The sequence below is a fragment of the Phaeodactylum tricornutum genome, chromosome 6, assembly GCF_000150955.2.
Source record: "Phaeodactylum tricornutum CCAP 1055/1 chromosome 6, whole genome shotgun sequence".
Classification (NCBI taxonomy): domain Eukaryota; phylum Bacillariophyta; class Bacillariophyceae; order Surirellales; family Neidiaceae; genus Phaeodactylum; species Phaeodactylum tricornutum.
In genome coordinates this window covers 583,340-599,319 of record NC_011674.1, presented here as the reverse complement: position 1 = coordinate 599,319, position 15,980 = coordinate 583,340, and the positions used below count along the sequence as shown (strand labels likewise).

At 50.0% G+C, this 15,980-nt stretch overlaps 8 protein-coding genes across 8 annotated transcripts; 4 read left to right on the top strand and 4 right to left on the bottom strand.

Annotated features, from left to right (window-relative positions):
- Window positions 1–951: 951 nt before the first annotated feature.
- On the bottom strand, window positions 952–2,052 carry PHATRDRAFT_34889 (predicted protein; the record flags this gene model as incomplete). Its single annotated transcript, XM_002179211.1, has 1 exon — window positions 952–2,052. One exon carries the CDS (start codon window positions 2,050–2,052, stop codon window positions 952–954), a length of 1,101 nt encoding a protein of 366 aa, XP_002179247.1.
- A 523-nt stretch (window positions 2,053–2,575) lies between these two features.
- Window positions 2,576–4,208, top strand: PHATRDRAFT_45247 (predicted protein). The gene has a single exon (XM_002179430.1). It carries the CDS (start codon window positions 2,582–2,584, stop codon window positions 4,109–4,111), a length of 1,530 nt encoding a protein of 509 aa, XP_002179466.1. The 5' UTR covers window positions 2,576–2,581; the 3' UTR covers window positions 4,112–4,208.
- A 355-nt stretch (window positions 4,209–4,563) lies between these two features.
- PHATRDRAFT_11883 (predicted protein) lies at window positions 4,564–5,906 on the bottom strand (the record flags this gene model as incomplete). Its single annotated transcript, XM_002179210.1, has 3 exons — window positions 4,564–4,778; window positions 4,938–5,071; window positions 5,185–5,906. Coding segments are annotated over 3 exons (1,071 nt in total), but the record flags the coding sequence as incomplete, so codon positions are not given.
- A 686-nt stretch (window positions 5,907–6,592) lies between these two features.
- Window positions 6,593–8,227, bottom strand: PHATRDRAFT_45245 (predicted protein; the record flags this gene model as incomplete). Its single annotated transcript, XM_002179209.1, has 1 exon — window positions 6,593–8,227. The coding sequence occupies one exon, from the start codon at window positions 8,225–8,227 to the stop codon at window positions 6,593–6,595; it is 1,635 nt and encodes a 544-aa protein (XP_002179245.1).
- A 435-nt stretch (window positions 8,228–8,662) lies between these two features.
- Window positions 8,663–9,155, top strand: PHATRDRAFT_34885 (predicted protein; the record flags this gene model as incomplete). The annotated part of the gene is made up of 3 exons (XM_002179429.1): window positions 8,663–8,683; window positions 8,716–8,804; window positions 8,921–9,155. 3 exons carry the CDS (start codon window positions 8,663–8,665, stop codon window positions 9,153–9,155), a joined length of 345 nt encoding a protein of 114 aa, XP_002179465.1.
- A 1,136-nt stretch (window positions 9,156–10,291) lies between these two features.
- On the top strand, window positions 10,292–11,497 carry PHATRDRAFT_34884 (predicted protein; the record flags this gene model as incomplete). The annotated part of the gene is made up of 1 exon (XM_002179428.1): window positions 10,292–11,497. The coding sequence occupies one exon, from the start codon at window positions 10,292–10,294 to the stop codon at window positions 11,495–11,497; it is 1,206 nt and encodes a 401-aa protein (XP_002179464.1).
- Window positions 11,498–11,535: 38 nt separating this feature from the next.
- Window positions 11,536–13,332, bottom strand: CRTISO4 (carotenoid isomerase; the record flags this gene model as incomplete). Its single annotated transcript, XM_002179208.1, has 1 exon — window positions 11,536–13,332. One exon carries the CDS (start codon window positions 13,330–13,332, stop codon window positions 11,536–11,538), a length of 1,797 nt encoding a protein of 598 aa, XP_002179244.1.
- A 263-nt stretch (window positions 13,333–13,595) lies between these two features.
- PHATRDRAFT_45242 (predicted protein) lies at window positions 13,596–15,875 on the top strand (the record flags this gene model as incomplete). Its single annotated transcript, XM_002179427.1, has 1 exon — window positions 13,596–15,875. The coding sequence occupies one exon, from the start codon at window positions 13,596–13,598 to the stop codon at window positions 15,852–15,854; it is 2,259 nt and encodes a 752-aa protein (XP_002179463.1). The 3' UTR covers window positions 15,855–15,875.
- Between the last annotated feature and the right edge of the window lie 105 nt (window positions 15,876–15,980).

Genomic DNA, 15,980 nt, shown 5'->3' with positions numbered 1-15,980 from the left:
GATACTATGAGTACGTGGGGTGGACAGCAGCACGCTCTAAGAAAGGGCTTCAAGACGCCAATATCACGACGGATAGTGCCGTCCTACGAGAAGCTGATTTAGAGAGACAGCAACATGTAACGCTCACGCTTTCGACTTTGTCAATGCATGGCTGTTTTCTCATGGCGTTGCGTGGACCTTCGTTTGGTCGTTGGATCGCTGGTTGGTGTCGGTACACTCGACATTCAGTTAGAACATCGTTATTTGCCATAAAATATCACTTTCGTAAGTCTCCGACAAAGTATTTAAGAACTACATCGACCGTTTGACATAATCCCTAAAATTATGACATATGTTTTCAAAAAATCAGAGGAAAACCGCTAATTCGGCCTCTCCGACATGAAAAAACCGCTATTTCGGCCAAAATTTGAAAATTGATAAGTACCTTAGATTGAGCGCGAAACGGCGCTTAAGTAAAATTAGCAATTAGAAAACAATCCAATGCTTGGTGTATGCTCTGTGTATGACAAAGCAGAGGTATCGCGCTGGCATGGATGAGCTGCTCCCAACCCGTCAAGCTTCGATCAATCTAGAGAGGAATAGAAACTGCCAATTCAAGGAAAAACCAGTGGACGCGTGACGTACACAGGATAAAACGAAACCCCAGCATTCTAACAGTTAGTCAATTTGTGCAGCTCGACAGGAAGAAGCTACGACAAAAACTCTGGCTACCACCGGGCCTAGCTTTAGCGTGCTCTTTCACCAATTTAATGATTGAGGGCGCGAGGCGACGATCACGACGGTGGCGAAGGAGAAATGCGGCAGATTCGACAAACTGTAAAGCGTGCCGTTCAGGGCTCCTTCGTGCAACGCGGATCACGAGTTCATAGTACTTTATACAAGAACAACCACTGTGCACCAAAAGCAATCGTCGAGCAAATCTTTGGCATCAAATGTCTCTCATCGGTAGCGTTATCGAGTTTCGTCATTGGAAGTGGAGATCAGATGTAGTTCGATACAACTAGCCAGGCTTTCACCTTCTTCCTCACTTCCTTTCCAGACTTCTGGGCGATACGCAACGCAATCGGACTTCCAAAGTACAAGACGATTGCGAACAGCATATATCGTTTCGCTATCTTCAAAGCTTAATCCTCCGCCACTGGAAGCGTTCCAACAGGTGGCATCCGGAACTAAGTAATAGCGCATTGTAATCTTTCGCTGATCCCCTTCTTTCGTCGCCACGGTTCCAAATGGTCGCGGTTTGATTTCCGCCTGATCATCACCGTCGGTCAGGAGTGTGCGAGATGCTTGATAGGCGTTCCGGTCAAAGGTACGCATCACACCCATACAATTGGTATTGTCTAAATTCAAGGACGGTAGTTGGAGTGGAACGTGCTTGGTGGCGGAGACGACCCATTCAACGGATCGCGGCGCGAGTACGTACTGGGCGTCGCCCCCTGCCAAGGCGACGGTGTACTCTCCCGACCCTAGATTGGTCATGTCCGGCGTCATGCCGTTTTCCAGCAGTGTCGCTCCCTCGTCCTGGAGTTGCTGCACAATCTCGTGGTCGTCGAGAAAATTGTCCACGTACCAGTACCCTCGCTCGTGCAACGAGGCTTCCACCAATTCCAAGGACATCTTTTGTTCAATACTCGTCCGGACGGCTGTCAAGACGGCAATAGACTTTCGTTGCGCGTCGAGGAGTGTTTGAGCCTTGGACATAGCGGCCGGCGCCGCGGGATTGTCGCGGGTAGAGTCCGGCGTTTTGGCCGGTACATACGGAGTTGTCGTCAGTGGTGGTGACGATTTTCGAAAATCAAGTTGGGATGACGGTATTTCCGTCAAGAAGGGTAGTTGCGATTGCCGTTGTTGTGACTGTTGTTTCGCTCGTTGTCGACGTTTATCGGCCATGCGTGGTTTGGGTTTGCGAGCCGCCGAGAGGACCAAGGTGACATGCTGAAGCTCCACGCGACATACCGACAGGGACCAAAAGGCCGCAACGCGATTTTTCCCAAGCACATTAATGAACAATAACAACAGTAGCAGCAGTATTCGTAACCGCGAGAGCAGCATTTTGGGGATGAGATCGACTATTGGCAGTATTTACCCTTGCTTGCGGGGACCCATCCCAAGTTTGTGAGGTTGGGTTGGGGTGCGAGCGTTTTCACCGCGTGTGACGGCAGACGCGATGAAACGTAGCAAGGACAGGCCAGAGAACGAGCCAAAAATCATCCGGGTTTCTAATCGATCGAGGCAAAAGGGAAGCGGGTTATGGAGTATTCCCATGGATCCATTCTATATATATGAGGTTGTGTATAAGTAAACATATTTATAAGCTTTTCCCGCTAAAATAAAAATTACTTTGTATCAGTGAGAATTTTCCCAAAGGTAGCGCAATTCTCACCCCTGCTAATCGCAAATGGCGAATTGTCACTGTTCCTATGGATCCATTCTGTGCGACACAGAACACGACATAAAGAGCCGTTGTGTCACATGTGGGAGAAAATCTGAAAATCCAATTTCTTGCCCGTGTATCCCTGCAGTTTCCAGCAAGGAGCTCGTGCAACCTTGCGTACCGTCACAACTATTCCCTCCACTGTTCATGAGTGGCTGGATACGACGTTGCCGGAATTCCTCCTTTCTTGTCTGGGTATCCTGTCGTTCCTCGTCTAGCGTTTCCGCTTGGTCTTCTCCGCGTTGGAACGGTGACAAGATGACGGACTCACGTCCCCGCAAAAGCCAGCGCATGTCGGTTTCCCCGGCGGTCCCCGATGCGCCTGCGATCGATGTCCCGCCGTGGTTGATCGCTTCCACCGGAGACCTGCACCGGAAACGACCCGCGGCTTTCGATCAAGGTAATGTGGATGACGACAGCGTTGACAACGAATCGCTCGACGTCCGTCGCGTTATTCTCTTTGCCGAACCAGAGGAAGGAGCGGCTTCGTCCAAAGCCGGATCCAAGCATGGCAAAGCCATTGAAGTCCGATCCCCCTTCCAGAAATCTGCTGCGGAAAAACGAGCTATCGCAGAGAAGCAGCAGTGCGCCAAAATAAAGGCCAAATGGGGCGTCACCCTTGAGTTGGCGATCGCGGATTCGCTAGGACATCTGTCGTCACCGACAAAGATACACAGCCCCAGTATTCGTCCGTCCAATGCTCCGGCAGTAGTCTCGTCTACGGGTTCATCCACGCCCCGTCACTTTTCCGTAGCCACCTACAATATTTGGTTCGGTCTGGATCGAGACAATGGACACCCCCATGGGGCTGCGCGGATGCAAGCCATGGTCGACGAACTACTGCGCTGCGAATCGCCCGACAACCCCCTCTGGTTCATTGGTCTGCAAGAAGTCACACCAGGATTGGCCCGTACACTCTTTCCCGCACTCGAACGAGTCGGCTACGTCGTCATTCATCAAGAAGACGCGCCCTACGGCGTAGCCCTGGCGGTCAAACAACAAGACGCCGCCGACGGGAGCCCCTGTCCAGTAGTACTCGACTTCGGCTGGAAAGACTTCTCCCGAACAGTGATGCAACGTGGATTCTTGTTCGTGCGGGTACGTTTGCCGGGATCCGAGAATTCGACCACCGCAGCACAATGCATCGTCACGACAACGCATCTGGAAAGCTACATGCCAGCCACTGAACGCGACCCAGTCTACACGGGATCGGAACAACGGCATCTACAGTTGGAGCAAATGCAAGAATTCTGTCACAAAGAAATGGCAAGACACCGTGCGGTCCAAACCGTTATTTTGACGGGAGACATGAATTGGGACGACGAGCGTAAAACCCCCTTCGACAAGCCATTGTTGGGATACCTGCCAAGCACACAGAATTGGAAGGATGCCTGGTTGACCTCTCAGCTCGCCAAAGACAAGGGTTATACTTACGATGGTAAGCTGAACCCAATGCTGGGAAGTAATTTGCGGCGTCGCTTCGATCGTTGTCTGGTGCACACCAACGCGGTGGAGGATGCGGCAACGGAAATAATCTCAACCCTCATGATTGGCAAATTGGCGATTCCGAACTTGACGTGGCAAAAGTACAACTCGTGGAAGCAGACGTACAAGGAGACGCCCACCGCACCCAGCGACCACTTTGGACTCGTTACACAGTTGCGCTACCACGCTTGATGCCTACGTCAGTTGTACTATCTTTATACTTTACCTTCTTCGAGAAGACTACATTTTGAGAGGGCAGTCCGTTTGCCAATACATACCTAATATACTTAGAAAGCCGTTTAAAACGCAACACTACAGTCTTACTCAAAGCTCTTGCCTTCACTTTCTCGTAGCTTTCTGTCGAAATCATCCAGCGCGGAGTTTTCCCTATTCCGCTGGATTTCTTCCATCGGCTTGCGGGTATCGAAAACCACGTCTTCGGCGGCACCCAGCCTTTTCAAATCGGTGCCCATTTTTCGAGCTGCCGCAATCTTGCGTCCAATCTCACCAGACTGCAGCGACGATTCCAATGCCGTCCGCCATTTTCGGCGAATCAGATTCCGTTGCCGGATCTGATTGTTCTGCTGATTGATCCAAAAGTTGCGTCCCAATGGAATGACGTTGAACAAGATCGCGTAGGCCAGCAGGAAAGGGTAGGCGCCCTGCACAATGCCAAAGTAGGAAGGTAGTCTGACGCCGTACATCGCGTATTGTCCCAACAAGTTGCCCAGATACAGCGCACCTCCCAAATTCACCACCCCCAACCCCCCGGCTAGGAATCGATTGATCTCGGGTGCCAAACTAAACTTCCATTCCCGTTCTTGCAACAACGCCGGATTCTGTCCCATCATTTCCATCTCTTCCTCCTCCGTCATGGGAGGCATGACTTCTTCGACAAGCTTCACCAAGTCTCGGCGATCCCGGGCACCGCGAGTTCCGATTCCGTTGTAATTTAACAGCTGCTTGATATCTGCCGTGGATGCTTCGGGACGGAGTCCGGCACGACGTAGAATCATACCTTCTTTGGATGCTGCGGGTATCACTTTGACGGTCGCCGCCGACATTTGCAGCTCCGGGAACGTGTAGACAATCGAACCATCTTCAGTCACGCGGGGTTCACCATTCAATGCGGTAACAATCGGTAGCACGAAGCTCTGTTGGACAGGTGCCAATAGGATGAGCCAAACTCGAACAGAGGCGACGATAGGTAAACGACTGCATATCTCTCTTGCGCATACATCGCTATACTTACTTCATCAACGTACGTCTTGGATGCGAGTTCTTGTGGGTTCGGCGCGCCGTCACAGTACGGTGCCAACTGCTCGGCGGTCACAGCTCCTTTGTTTTCCCGAATCATGCTGGCCACTAAACCCAGTCGCTTCTCTTCCAGACCAGCGTTGGGATCGCCATCACCAAATATGTAACTAAAGACCGACTCGAAAAAGCCCATCTCTTCCGGATCACGCTCCGGCTGACCATAGTATCCGTACGACCCGTAAGGACGGTAGAAGAAGAAATCCAATGGCGATGGTCCCCACATGCCTCCCATGCCAAAGGACATACCACCGCCACGGTCATCTCTTCGTCGATCATCGTTATTGGAACTACTGGAAGTGATGAAAAAGATGGTAGTAAAGACGGCCACCAGCGACACCAACAACGTGACACCAAAGGAAACGCGCACGCCCCAAAAGACAGCCGGCCACACTTTCCGCGCCAGCTGCAAAGTTTGGTACTTGACGGAATTGCTGGCCAGTACGGAATTCAAATCACGCGGAAAGGAATAGATGAGTTCTCCGTCCTTGTCCACTGAAATGTCGCCACGCGAGATGGACGCCAAGGCGGTCAAATCCTTGCGCGCCTGGGAGAGCGAGATCCCCGCTGCCGTAGCCACGTCCGAAGCAACGACTTTCTCGGGCTTCATGGACACCACGTCAATCACCGCTTTCGAAGGAAGCTTTTCCTGTAAATCCTCGTACGAAACCATTCGTAGAGAGGGAATTGCGGCGTGGTGACACGGCTTGTGAGCAACATTACCGTGTCCGCAGAGTCCCACGACAGGAGTGGCGGGCACGGCCGTAAAGGCCCGTGAAGGCGCTGTCCAGAGGGCCAAGAACACGACAGTGGCGGCTCGATTGCTACGAACCACGGGCATGATTGTTTGTCCAAAAACTGCAGTAAGAACCGGTACAATGGATATCGTGCAAGTATTCTAAAGTGGGTTGGGCTCTACTGAAGATGCATCCCAGCTACACGTGTCGTGACTGTGTCGTGAAAGTGAAAGAAGAAACGGATCTACTATATGATAGACGGAATGATGTTGCATGCGCCCCTGTGCCCAGCTGCGTTCCAACGATGATTCGTTCAGCATTCTGTCTACACACGTTTTTATAGGAATACTACTAAGAAGGTCTAGCAATGTTTGCTTGCTGTGCTAAAAGGTCTGAATCGTGGAAACAAGGGAACAATACAGTTTCATCCCACGCGACTACCTTCATAGCGAGGTCGTGTAGACAAGCTATGTCGCGATAAGATCCCTTTCTATGGTATCGTCATGTTGTCACAGAATCGAGTCGAAACGATGTTGCAACGTTGGCATTCTATGTATACTTCAGACGTTGGCAGATACGTGGTGGTTCGTAGGGGTCGTTTGCCTACGTCTTCTGATCACGATTACGTCGCGATTCGAATCTCAGCCAATGCGACATCTTCTTCCACGTCTTCTTCTCTCACAACAACATATTCTTCGTATTCTTCCTCGGAAAAGATATCTTCGTCGTATTCTTCCACACTTTCGTCCGGTTCGACGGTGTCCTTATCGACTTGAGAAACCTCTGAGATAGAGTCCTCCAACTCCAATTTTTTGTCCGCATCAGCTGGGTCCAAAGGAACTACGATTTCCGGGACATGCGAGGAAGTCGTAACTGATTCATGACGTGGGAGCTCTACCAGACTGGATGTAGAGGAAAGGAGCTCCACATCAACTTTGTTCACATTGTCGATATGCTTGATACCTCCAATTGGACGAACAATATCCTTCCCTTCTTGCAGCCTTTCGAACTTTCCTGTGCTTCGCAATCCGGCGTTTCTGGTCCATTCTGGTTTTTGAAATTGGTAGTCAGCCGTTTCCGCAGCAACATGGGCAATGTTCGTCACCGGAGCCGCGAGAGTTTCGCCATTTTTAGCCCTTTGGCCTTTCTCGGTCACCTTGAGAGTCTGTTTCGTCCACGCGGGCCTCTCCCACGACAGATGCTGCTCCGTACCGACAACATTGGCAATCAACGTTACAGGTTTGGCCAGCGTCGAGCCGTCTTTGACATTCCTACCAGTTGGCCGTAAGTCTTTGGTTGTCCAGTCCGGTTTTTCCCAACCATACTCACGATGTTCTCCTTCCCCGCCCACGTACCGCAAACAAAGAACTTCGGCTTCGTAGAGTGGCGGTTCTGGGAGTGCGACCCGGCGACCACCACGGCGGACACGATTGCCGATTTCCTCCACTGCATCGTGGAACACGTTTTTTTCTTCACCGTTCGGATGGGCATCGGGATCGGAACAGTAGGTAGAAGGAGTCTTTTCGTCGTCGTCAAAGGACATACCTCGCAGCGTAGATGGGCGCAAGGAAGGACGGAATGGTTCTTCCGTTTCGTCGTCGGAAATGCCATCTTCTTCAGTGTGGGATAGTTCGCTTTCAGAAGGCCTAATGGTGTCTTCCTTTCTCATTGTATCGCTGTTCGTTGTAGTATCTCTTCTTTCCAAACCGTTTGAAGAATCGCTTTTGTCGCAGAGAGGAGGCACATCAATTTGGCCCAAAGATGGAGCGTGGCCATCGGCCATATCTTCTTCGCCTTTCTTCTCTCCTAGCATAAACCAGATTCTCATGCCCTCATGTCCTCCTGGTGGTACTTTCACATTTACAACGGCTCCAAATACACTCAGCTGAAAGCGCTCTCCCGGTTTGGCACGGTAAGGAATGTGGGTCCAGTAAGGCCCAGGATGACGGGCCGCAATCACACTTATATCGGTGGGAGATAGGGGTGATTTGGGTGGCAACGTAACTCGAACGCGCTCGCCAGGATCTACCATCATCGGACATTTAACTTTCATCGTCTCACCTGCCATGGTTACGCGAAAGTACTCGCCACCTCTCACTCCATCTGGAATCACGACAGAAAAAACGCGGTTACCATCGGAGTTACCGTCCTGAATCACGCTAACTCCGGGCGAATCTGGAGGGAGTGACAAAATTGCTGCCTTCGGCTTAACTGGACTCAAATGAAACATGGGCGAAGGTAGTGGTTGCTCCTGCATGGTGTCTTTCGAAAGATGAACTGTATTTCTATCCAATCTTGTGAAAAGATCGCGGAAAACCTGTCGAATCTGCGTTGGGCGTGATTGGTCTTACGGTGGTGCGGAAGCCAAAAGATGTACCATGTGTCTCCTATAAGATAGAAAAGTCACCGTTATTCATCATTGAAGCCAGCTCTATATTTGCCAGACAGTTCATAGGATGACTATGACTCGTCGGTTTTGTTCCCTCCTTCCGCTTTTTCCCTGCGACACCTGGCCTGTCCAGAGTCAAATGTGAAAAACGTAAAATGGCCAGACGGTTCGATTTATTTGACATGAGCAGGTTTGCGACGGTCTCACTGTCAGTCAATATCCGATCACAGTCAAGCTCTTGAAGCGAACGCATCAAACCGCTAGGACACATCGATCAGCGCTCCAACCAAGACCAGGCCGACTATGAAGTTCATCATCACCTACGTAAGTTGCCGAGACTACTGCTCTCTTTTCAGCGAAGAATTTGGATTCAAGCAGGCCGTGACGGCGTATTCGCGTTCGCGAAGATAGCCGAGGCCAATATTGCCCGGGCACGAATGGCTTCGTACGCATCGTATCGGTTGGAATAAAGTGCAGACAGATCTGTAGCAATATCTCATGTTTTCTTGCAATTACATCATTATAGTCGCGCAACTGAGATGGGGGCTACCAGGAGTATAGCACGGCTGAAAACTGTGTCAAGGAGATTTTCCCTGGTAGTCAGATTGTTGCCAATCGCACGGATCGTTATCCCATTCGTGTGATCGTGTCGGTTGAGGCTGACGGCAAATCAGTCGAAATTTGGAGCGGTTCGCAGCGAGACTTATTCCAGAAGTATCGCGCCAATCGAGAAAAGTCCGTCCAGGCGATCAAGAACAATTTGACGAAATTCAAGGCAACATCTATGGATGCCTAGAGAAACGGTTGCGAAAAGGCGGACAACGACGTGAAGACAATCGAAACATATGCTGAAAGTCTTTTGTGCTGAATGACAGCGTGGTACACTTTACACTCACGCTTGAACACTCGCGAAGCTCATGTTTCAAGTTCTGAAAAGGTTTTTATCGTCTAGTTCCCCGATTAAAACGAACGTTTAATCTCACCGGAGACATTCATCTCAATACACTATAAATATCATTCAATTCTTATATTTTAGAAAGCGAGTATAAAGATAGAAGGGATTGTAGAGCTCCACCGCTTTTGGCGCTGTCAGTTTGTGGTATGTATAAGTTCGGAAAGGCAGAGCATCACTCTGTCTTCAATACCCTTCCAGAGCTGGCAGCTATCTATAGTTTTTGACCTCACCTTGATGCTACTCTTTCTCTGTGGCTCTATCAATGTGAGTGGGTAGTCTTACAATGATGTTGCTTTCGTGCGGGTAGAATGATTTATGCAACAATCGAATCGCGATACTGTGGGTGAACGTCACACCTTATCGGTCCAAATAGAAAGTATTCGACTTGGAAATGGGATAAGCAAAATGTGCAACAATAAGATGTATCCCCAAACTCGGGTCCTGTCGATCGGCCATTTTGTGCCGATAATAAAAGTATGCTATACCTAGAACAATCGTTGGCCTGTTAGTGCCCTACGAGATGCTCTTTTCCAATCGGTGATTACCAAATAGAAGTGGGAAAAGAGCTCCCGCAGTATTTCTTAGAGTAGTTATCCTTTACATGTTAATAGAACCAACGAGTGGCTTCCATAGTTGCACAGACAAAGGAAAGTAGCGACGGATGACACACGCACCGTCTGCGTCATCTGGTGACATGCCAAAGTGTCTCGTGTGCTACACACACAATTCTAACACCGAGGCCACGAAGGAGGCAATCTAAGTTGACAATAGACGGAAATAGTTCGCAAACACCTGGGTCTTCTTGCGCTGTCCTATCGGAAACGCTGCTGCTATTGCAAACCAGAGTTTCGGATAGACCTTGACGTGCCTTTCCGTGAAAAACTGATATCTGTGGCCGGACAAGCTAGCGGATTCTAATGCCTCTGCACCATCGGCAATCATCGTTTCCTTTCTCTTTTCTCCTCATCGGCGTTACCATGTCCTTGTTGATAAAAGGTGGAAGCAGTTTGACGGTAGTTTCTCTTGTTGTGTCAAAGCGTACGCCCGTAGCAAGGATTTGCAAGCCGTCCATTTGGGATTCTAGAGTTGGTTTCTGTAGAAGGACCAACAAAAATCGTCTCTACACAACCTCGAATATCGCCTCCCAGGAAGCGACACCCTCCAGCACAAGTGTCTCTGACAGGAAACTTTTGCCGTTCGAAACCACGCCGCTGGGTCGAAACGGAGCAGCACAAATGGACGGTTTAGATCTTTACCAAGTCCCTGCCGACGATGATCACCCCCTTTCCGTGTACGGAATCCAAAGTACCACGCCTGTCATGTTTGACAAGGGATCATCGCTCCGCCCTGTATTGCTACTGCACGGTCGTACCTGGTCCGCCGTTCCCGTTTACCACTTGTTGGGAGGCACGCAATACGAGAAAAACGGACAGCAGTCGCGATCGCTCATGGAAGCCCTGCTGGCGAAAGGACTGCAACCATACACAATGGACTTTCGCGGCTTCGGTGGAACGCATGCGGATGAAACAGGCTATGTCGAGCCTTCTAGATGCGTACAAGATACCGAAGTCGTGTTGGAATGGATTGCTCGTCGCCATGGTATGGTAGGGAAAGAGTTTCCAGCGTTGTTCGGCTGGAGCCAAGGCGCTTTAGTGGCTCAGTTGGTCGCCCAGAAAACTCGTCCCCTCATGTCTAAATTGATTCTGTACGGATCGATATACGACCCAATGGTTCGCTATCCCCGGGAACCGTTGTATTCTACGAGTAAGCCCAATCGTACGGTGATCGAAAACACATTTGACAACGCCATTGAAGACTTTACCATTGAAGGCTCGATTGCCCCAGAACCGGCACGTTTGTTTGCTGAAGCCGCCCTACAAAGTGACCCCGTGAAAGCCGTTTGGAGACATCTCTATCAATTCAACAATTGCGATCCTGGGCGAGTTCACGTTCCTACCTTGGTGGTAGCGGGAGACCAGGATCCGTACGCTCCTTTGCATGTGCAGCAAGAACTTTTTTGTAACCTAGGCCGAGCATCCGATCGTACCTGGAGTATCCTGGCCGATAGCGATCATGCTGTACATCTTCTGGAAGGCCGGGAACGTTTCATTTCCACCGTGGTTAGCTTTGTGAAGAATGGCAAACGTTCGGAAAACGACGGTGGGCAAGATTACACATTTTGACCTTTTTGATTGGGGAGCTTATAAATGATTGTTTAAAATCAAGACTTTTGTTCCTTTTCCGGGAGACGGACCTTATCGAGCATTGCGAGATGATCAAACACCGACACTAGCGTGTTCGCCGCAATGGCGCCGGATGCTGCTGTTGCGGGTACTCCAATACCTGGAAATGTGAAGTCTCCTACCATGTAGAAACCTGGCAACGGAGTCTTGTGACCGGGCAGAGTCTGTCCAGCACCGACTTCCACACGCGGACCGTAGGTACCCCTTGTCCGTCGTAAAAATCGTTCGTGGGTCAAGGGTGTTCCAATCTGTACCGTGCCAGGAACAGCACGATCCCGAGCGTTCGGAATGTACTCTTCAATGGCACTCCACAAAAAATCCGCAGCTTGCTCCTTCTTTTTCGTGTATTCTTCCGACTTGCGGTCCATGCCGGCCCAATCCGCGTATGGCTCCGTGGCAGGAACGTAAGCATGTAAGACGTGCTTGCCTTCAGGGGCAAGACTAGGATCAATAAGCGAAGGCATGGAGCACAAAACGATGTTGCGCGGGCTCTCTACTCCTTCAGGGGCATCCCAGTCACGGACAACGGCCCATTGTGCAGGAAAGTCGGCACTGGGCTGATCGGGGAGGCCAGCTGCATCAATGCCGGCATGAATGTGGATGAAAGATTTCAAATCGGCAATACCACCCTCTGTTTTGTCGGTGTTTATTAAAGCGTCCAGATGATCGGTCGCAGCTTTATTGAGCTGACCTGACTTTCTTGCGTTTAAGAGCAGTTTGTTGCTGATGTACGGATCTGCATTGGATACAACGGCTTGTGTGGCGTGCACCTTGCGTCCATCGGTCAGTCGGACTCCAACAGTCTTACCATTTTCAACCAGAATCTCATCCACGTGACTGTTGACGCAAACGGAAGACCCATTCTTTTGGACGGCACGAACCAAAGCACTGACAATAGAACTGGATCCGCCTTTGGGAAAGTCCAGAGTGACACCAGGTCGATACCAATCGGCGAGCATATAGGCCATGACCGCATTCATTGTGTCCGAAGCGGGCAAGCCTTGCAAGAGAAAGCAAAGCATATCTAGCCAGTTTTTGACAAACTTATTTTCGATCTTCATTTCATCCATGATGTTTTTGAATGGTTCGTTCAGTGCTTGTCCTTGTGCCAGAGTTGCAATAAGGTCGCGGGGATACTTCAGAAGCGTAACGACAACGGCTGGATCTTCCCGCAGAGCGAGCGATGTCAAGGCTTGAGCAGCATCGGACAGAGGCTTCATGCGCTCCATTAGTGCCGCAAATTCTTCGCGTGCTCCCGGTCCTCCTTGGCTCTCCAATACGTCTTGAAACTCTTCGGGTCCAATTTTGGCGGCAAACTTGGTCCCATCCGGCATTACGGTACCCCACCGATCGTAGGTAATCCACTCGCAGTCTTCTCCCGTGATTTGAAAGATATTTTTGAGAGGATTTGGAGAACGTTCCATGGCGAATCCGGAATAGAGAGACGGTCCGGATTCAAAGTGAAACCCACGGCGTTCCCAGCCGTGCGCGGCACCACCGGGCGCATCATGCGATTCCAACACCACCACTCGTTTGCCACAATGGGCTAAAAGTGCGGCACAGGAGAGTCCTGCGAGTCCCGATCCAATAACAACCACATCCGCTTCGTCGGGAATGCTATTGGATGGTACGGAGGACACCGCCGCATAGATCCTGGTGAATTGATGACGGGTTGTACGTGGCGATTGATGCTGGGGCGTGTGGATGATGGGTACGAAAGCACTCGAAATGGAGCAGATTGCACACGCAATTAGTGATCTTTCCGAAAATCTCATGTCGGTTGGCGGAATACAACAGGATCGAGCAAAGTGCGGCCCTCACATTCACTGTCCGTTTCACTTCCATGGGGAGATCACGGCGAGATGGATTTTTGTACCGAGTCATGGTTTGCGCCAAAAACACGTCATATTTCCAGAAAGGCAAACGGAAACACGGTTGACGGATTGACAGTGATGGACGGCGAGCCGCTGAACATAAAAGAACCAATCGACTAACGAGAACCCGACCGTTAGATTCAAAATTTGGCCGTCCCTTTGAGATGCAACGGATCGTGCCGCTGAATTGGCCCGAATCGAAACTAACGCGCAGCTCTGCTTCACAAAATGACACGATCACCTCTGTGCTGCATTTGACTGTCAGGAACGAAAGCCTCATGAAGGAACCCTTTCCTATGCCGCGACTCCAAACCAACCAAAGACCAGAGCAAAGGCAAGACCAGCAAAATGTGGACGATTATAGCGTCGAAAGTCCTAGTTTTCCATGGTTGTCCAGGCTTTTCCCGAGTAGAAAACCACCAATGAAGCCTACAATTCTAGTGCTATCGGCTTTGTCCTTCCTGTTTGCCACCCTCCAGCTATCCCACTGTAGCTTTATGCATACTGGCTTGCCAGGCTCCGAAGTCGCCATGGGATTGTTTTCGACCACTGCCTACGACAAGAATGGCGCTTCGATCGGATGCCTCGCCTATACCGATCAGATCCAGATGGATGGCATGTTTCGCGCGGGACGAGCTTTCGGTACTATAACCGCACTGTGGACAGGTACTGCATTTCTATTGCTTCTTGTCGCTCTCACATTTTGCCCACCGAGGACCGAGAAACTCTGGAACATTGCACGTGGCTTGTTAACAACTGCGACGATTACGCAAATGTTCACCTTTTTCGTCATGGGTAGTGAGCAATGCCCAACCAACGACTGCTTTCTGTCAGGAGTGGGAGTACTGGCCGTCTTTAATACCTTTGTTTTGCTTGGAGTCAGTTCAATGACCTACCTTGAGGCGATTCCCGTCGAGCCGTGGTTGGTACTGAGTAACGACGACTGCGACGTTGCGCACAACGACACCTCGGTGACACCTATCGCGCAAGAAGAATGTGTGCCACACGCGAGTTGCAGTACCACTGGTATATCAAGCAACCCGGCCAATCTGCTTGACACAGTCTTACCCAATCCTGAGGTCTTGGAAATGAAAGATGTTGATCTCAACGACAAGCACGATGAGCCATCCGATGCTGATCCTTCCAGCTCGGACGCTTCCGTACAGAGTCACGACCCAGCCGAAAACGTAGCGCATGAACGGGATACATTTATCAGTACAATTGGCACGCACCATCGGAATAAACTTCGGCTCTTGAGCTTCGGGCTCGTTCTCGCGGCATGGTCTATCAGTTTAGTTGGGATACAACGTTGTACCTTTATATTAGTCGGACTCCGAGAAACGGGGAAGTCAAATTATTCTGGTTTGGGTCTCTTCAGTCGAGCGGTGTACTACAACGGCGAAATACTGGGATGCGTTGCGTATCCCGATGAAGTCCGGGGTGACTTTGATTCGGTCTTTCAAGCCAGCCGAGCTTTCGGTGTCTTCACGGTGCTTCTTTTGACAACCGTCACCATTCTCTTCTGTTTGCAGCTCTTTACTAACAAAGCCAAATCACCAATCTGGCTTGCTGTCCGCGTTTTGCTTACTTGTGCTGTCATTACCCAGCTACTGGTCTTTCTTGTTTTTAAGTCGGACACTTGTTCGATCAATAACATGGTAGAATGCGTTCCAGGTGGTGCAGGCATTATGGTTGTCCTTAATCTCTTTCTAATACTAACTTTGGCAGTCTACACGAACAAAATGGAACCTCCGCGGAATCCTGTATTCCTTTCGTGGCGAAACAACAATCACGAAGCGCTTCTTCCTGTGGGCCAGAAGCTACCGATACGGAGCGAAGAATTGCGCCAGCTGCCGGACGGGGGAACCGAAACAGAAGAATCAGGCCACATTGGTGATTGTGCCAACGAAGCTCGCTTTCCCGACGTTTCCGAAAAACAAAATTACAGTGCCAACGCAGGCCCCTCAAAGCACGAATATAAAGAAGATACCTTAGACGATATTGATATGGTCAAGGTGCAAGTGAAATTCACAGCAACAGAGAAGAAAATCGTCAAAGAAGTGACGCATGCGGACGGTTCCAAGACTATAACTACAACTGTCGAAGAGCTAGATATTGCATGCAATGATGACAATGGCAGTAAACACAATCAACGCGCCACCATAGCGCTGGCTTCGTTTCCTTTGTCCAGCGAAAAGAGCGCTGTGCAGGAAAGTGCACAACTCTTACCAGAAAATAAATGCATTCACCATGAAGGTTGTCCAACGCATTTTTCAACCAAGAGCAATACGGGCTGGACGTGTGAAAATCACAGTAACCATTCCTTTCAGCTCACCCTGGGAAAGAAGACAAGCAAGCATCTTGCGGAGCAAAAGAATGCAGATATGGAAGAGATTGACAAGTACATCAACCAAAACTCGTGAGTAGAATTCATGTTTACTTTTATTCCTAATATTCCCTAAGCTTGACACAACCGGCAATTACATGAGATAACAATACGGGAGTCTTGTTAGGACGTGCGCATTTTTTGAAAATAGTTACTACCTATG